This window comes from Glossina fuscipes, unplaced genomic scaffold, assembly GCF_014805625.2.
Source record: "Glossina fuscipes isolate IAEA_lab_2018 unplaced genomic scaffold, Yale_Gfus_2 226, whole genome shotgun sequence".
Lineage (NCBI taxonomy): Eukaryota > Metazoa > Arthropoda > Insecta > Diptera > Glossinidae > Glossina > Glossina fuscipes.
The window spans coordinates 1325179-1329869 of record NW_023998569.1 but is presented as its reverse complement, the minus strand read 5'-3'; the positions used below and the strand labels follow the sequence as shown (position 1 = coordinate 1329869).

General features: G+C 32.5%; 1 protein-coding gene across 4 annotated transcripts; it reads left to right on the top strand.

The window, feature by feature from the left end:
- Positions 1-1765: 1765 nt before the first annotated feature.
- Positions 1766-4685, top strand: LOC119642563 (centromere/kinetochore protein zw10). 4 transcript variants are annotated; one of them, XM_038041738.1, is made up of 7 exons: positions 1767-2128; positions 2186-2678; positions 2747-3370; positions 3443-3785; positions 3856-4118; positions 4172-4303; positions 4541-4685. In XM_038041738.1, exons 1-7 carry the CDS (start codon positions 1947-1949, stop codon positions 4562-4564), a joined length of 2061 nt encoding a protein of 686 aa, XP_037897666.1. In that variant the 5' UTR covers positions 1767-1946; the 3' UTR covers positions 4565-4685. The 4 variants fall into 4 exon arrangements, with proteins under 4 accessions (XP_037897665.1, XP_037897666.1, XP_037897667.1 ...); XM_038041740.1 differs by lacking the exon at positions 4172-4303 and having other exon boundaries at positions 1770-2128; positions 4541-4568; positions 4656-4667; XM_038041737.1 differs by lacking the exon at positions 4541-4685 and having other exon boundaries at positions 1766-2128; positions 4172-4434.
- Positions 4686-4691: the final 6 nt, after the last annotated feature.

Here is a 4691-nt window from a genome sequence, read left to right as displayed (position 1 = left end):
AATAATTCATTTGTAAATAAATAAAAAGAGAGAGAAAAAAAAATAATTTAAAAAAATAAAAAAAAGCATGTACACAGCTAGCACAGCAGTACACCCGCTACAAGAACAGATCCAGGTTGCAAGCGAATCCCTTCTTAAGTGAAGAATTCTCCTTATGTCCATTAAAACCAATTGTGCTGTAGGTTCCTTTACAAGGACTAACAGCACTCTATGTGAGCCTAATTCACCTTCAGTTTACCAATCGATTTATAATGATTTTTTGAAACCATTTAAGACAATGTTTTTAAGTGAATGTCCACTTTTAAGGACATATTTCAGTTACTTTTTTTCTATACATATTTAATAGAAAGACATTTCATCTGGGATATTTATGGTCGGGAGTATTTATGGAAAACAAATCGAAGAACAATTATTGCCCCAAAAGCGATAAAGCGAATCATTAGATCTCTTTAGAAAATTGATTTTGCTAAATTTGAACCACGTCTACGTGTTAAGCCGCTTCCCATGAAAAATGCGTCTTTAGCTGGAGGAAAGAATTGCATTATCGCAACCGATTTTGTATAGGGTATTTAATAGCTCGTCTGACCGTAATGTTTTTACTTATTTTTTTAATTGAACCTACTTAAACCACTTGCTTGCTTTTTTTCAATCAAATGAAACTGAATAAAAATTTATTAGTATTTTATTCTATCATAAATACAGATGAAAGTCTTTATTATATTCATATGTTTCTAGATATATTCCTTTCAATTAATCCTCTCGAGTATTGATTAACGATTACGCTGTTGGCGACAATTACACAAATGACAATCGGCAAGTGGCTGATAGAAAAAATTCAAATATTCGGCAATAGATTAATAAAACGAATTTAGAAAAAAGGATCTTTGGGAAATTAAAAAATATAAAGAGAGAAAGAATGCCAGTTGAATTTGTATGAAAAACAACAGTAAAATATAAAGAGAGAAAGCATGCCAGTTGAATTTGTATGAAAAACACTAGTTAAATATAAAGAGAGAAAGCATGCCAGTTGAATTTTTATGAAAAACACTAGTAAAATATAAAGAGGTAAGGCCAGTTGTTGGATTTGTGAGACATTTCCTCTAACATGAGAATTATTCAAAATTAAGTTATTTCTCATAATGGAATTGCATCATTTTTCAGGCTAGCGTACATATGAATGCTTTATTAGAACATTTTGGAATGCGAATCGATTGCAGCTAAATTTGTAACAAAAACATTATTTGTAAGCACTTACATATTCTTTTGCGAGAAAATATAATGTCACCTCACCATAATTTATATATTCATGGCTTTTAGAAGTAATTTTTAGCCAAAAAGGTGTTGCATTTTTTCAAGTGCTCGTTTATGCTTGATTTCAAAGCGTTAAACGCAGGGAGAAAAACATATACTTTTATAATGGTATCCGTCTCTCTTGTCGATTTATGCGCATAGAATTTCTCCGTTGCTTCATTTGCCTGCCTTATTTAAGAAATAAAGAAATTATTATTAATCATACTTCTACATCACAACTGGCGACAATAATTTCCACAAATCTCTCGTTTAGAGTTGGATTTTGTCAAAAACAAAAGAAAACTATAAACGGCTATTAGCAAATTAACTATTAATTAAAAAATTTAATAATATTTAAAAAAATTATATGTGTCCGAAATTAAATTTGCGAATTGTGAAGAAAAGAAAAACATGTGGTCAAAGGCGACAATCAACTGTCTCCTAAGAAAAAGAGGCGATAATCGTCTGCTTACGTAATTACCCGCCAGAAGAATACATTCCACATACAGATTTCCACGATACGATAACACTTCTGTTCCTGTAAAACAATCCATCTCTGATGTTCATTTAATTGTATTTAAAAAGAAAAGTAGCTTAATGGTTTCGTCCTTCCACAGTTTATAGTCACATAGTGCCTTCTTTATTTGAGAAAAATCATGGTGGTTGGTTTAGATGGAAGTGTTATAAAGGAGTTAAGTGCCGGTTTTGACACTATAGAAGACACAAAAGCGGGTGTAGTTCATATCTTGCAGCAAATCCGGCGTTTTCAGGAACGGATACATAAACATATTGAAGATAATTATGTCGATTTTATGCCAAATCACACTACCTCGGATATGTACGTATGTATTTCTCGTTTTAACAGGATATTGACTTCGATTTCTCGTTTTAATAGGTACATTGAGGAAGGAGAACATTTATTGCGCGATACTGAACATTTATTAAGTAATGTGAGCAGCGATACCCGTTTAGACTTAAATGAAGCAAACGCCGAATTAACTCAGTGTATAGAGGAATTACGTGAAATATCATTAGGTTTGAAAGTTTCTCATCGTATACTAAAAATTGATGATTTTTTTCAGTGCGTTGAAGAAGCAAACGCTACTAAAGATTATTTGATGGTGTTGGATTTATTGGGAAAACTAAAATGTTTAATATGCCGTGAAGCTACATGTGAAGTAGATCGTATTTTTCAGAAATGTGCGTGCTATGATACGATTAAAATAAAATATCATGTGCAAGCCAACATTCTTCAACAAAATCTGCAACATAAATTTGAACGTTTACTGCAACTATCAGAGAAAAATTTTCCAACCACTAAACACGTTACTGTTCAAGTATCTAAAGATGTGGGACAATTGCAGGATATTGTGATGGCTCTCTTTCAGGTTATTATTGCAACGATTTTTCTTAAAAACCTTTTGTATAATAAAATTTTTCTTTTTCATAAATCAAGGCCCGTTATAATCCCTTGAAAATATGCGATTTTCTTTTGGAAAATTGCCTTATGCCAATGGTAGTGAAGCCAGTTTCAGTTGAATTATTGAATGATAATGAAGAATATACACAACTTAATATTTCATATTCTCTTAAAGAGTTACTGAAAAGCTTAAAGCCGTCTTATAAGGAAGTATTTGCTAATATACAAATGTTGCTCGATTGTTTGACAAATATAAATGTTAATGTATTTGCTGAACAACATGTTTTCACCATTATTGGTGGCCAAATCAAGGATCGCCTCTTAAAGCTAATTGTTGACGAATGTTTAATGGATTCTATACCAGCGACTATGGATGAATATCATAAATCGACACTAGTGCAGGATGTTTTAAGATTTGAGCAAACATTGGTCGATAATTTCTTTATTCATGCCGAAATGGATTGTACACTAACTAACTTTACAAAAAAATTCGAGCAATTATTTCGTAATAGATTCAATAAGAAAGTGTTAGAAACTGCCAGAGAAATAATGCATAAGGATTTACAAGACATGACCGTCGTAGCTGAAGGCATTACAGCCGAGGATGTGGTAAAAAATCCCTTTCTATTTCCGCAATGCATGATCTCAAAATGTACTTTGGTAAGCATTTCAACAAAAATATTTCTAAGGAGAAATTGAATTGCAAAGAAAAATAAAAAAAAATTCGAACAGGATTTAATAAAACTTATGGAACATATATTGAAGCAATTAAATAACAGTGCGGAAGAAGAGGAAGAAGAACCGGAGCTTTTAGCAGTTATACCCGTCATATTAAATACTTACATTAACGAAGTGCCAAAAACTCACAAAAATCTTCTGGAAAGCATTCCGCAACAATCTGTCTTATTTTTCAACAATTGCATGTTCTTAGCTCACTGGGTAGCGAAAAATGCCGACGCTTGTATACCCACTCATCCGGCTTTGGTGAATACTTTGCATGCAACTGGCACGAATATCTTTAAGGCGCAGATTATATATCAACAAAAGATTCTAGCAACAATTCTACGTGAATTTGGTTAATTGATTTTATCGACATGTTTTCGAATAATTTGTTTATTTTTTAATGGTTTGTGGCATTCTTGCAGATATAAGCGATCCACATTCCATTGGTTCCCGTCCCTTTAAACTTACACGTCAATGCCTGCGTCAATTGGATGTATTGAAGAACGTTTGGCGTAATGTTTTACCGGACAGCACGTATAAACAAACATTCTGCGATCTATTGAATGATTTTTGTCTGGACATTATGAAACGTGTGTTGTTGCTTGAAGACATATCAACTACGGTTGCTAATGAGTTAAGTGAGCTTATCGAAGTTATTCTAAACGTATCTCCAACATTATTTAAGGTGACAATCTTATTATGTTAAACGTTTTTTTTTTTCATATGTCACATGTTTAGGAAAAGCATGAGGTTTTATGTGTTCCTTGCTGGATGAAATTACGTCAATTAAAAATGATTTTGAATGCTTCATTGCAAGAAATCACTGAACAATGGTGTGACGGAGCAGGCATTTTAACAGCTCATTATAAGGTTGATGAAATACGTCATTTAATTCGGGCATTATTTCAAAACACTGATCGACGTGCTAGTGCTTTAGCAAAAATTAGTTAAGATATTAAATAACATGTTTATATAAACACATTAAATATATTTCCCAATAATTGCTTACTTTGCTTTTACACTGTACAATGTCCTTCTTGGTTATTCATGCCTGCTAATTTGAATGACCGCTAGATTTGACGCAGTTTTGCTCTTTATGTTATTTAGGAAGCGTTCGGAGTAAGAAATTAAAAACGTAGGTGCAACGAATATTAATACTGTTACGAAATTTAGTGTTCTGATACGGTGCGTATCACAAGATCGTGGTTTTCCCTTTTTTCAGGAGAAATACACTTGCACGTTTTCACTTCGAGATTAT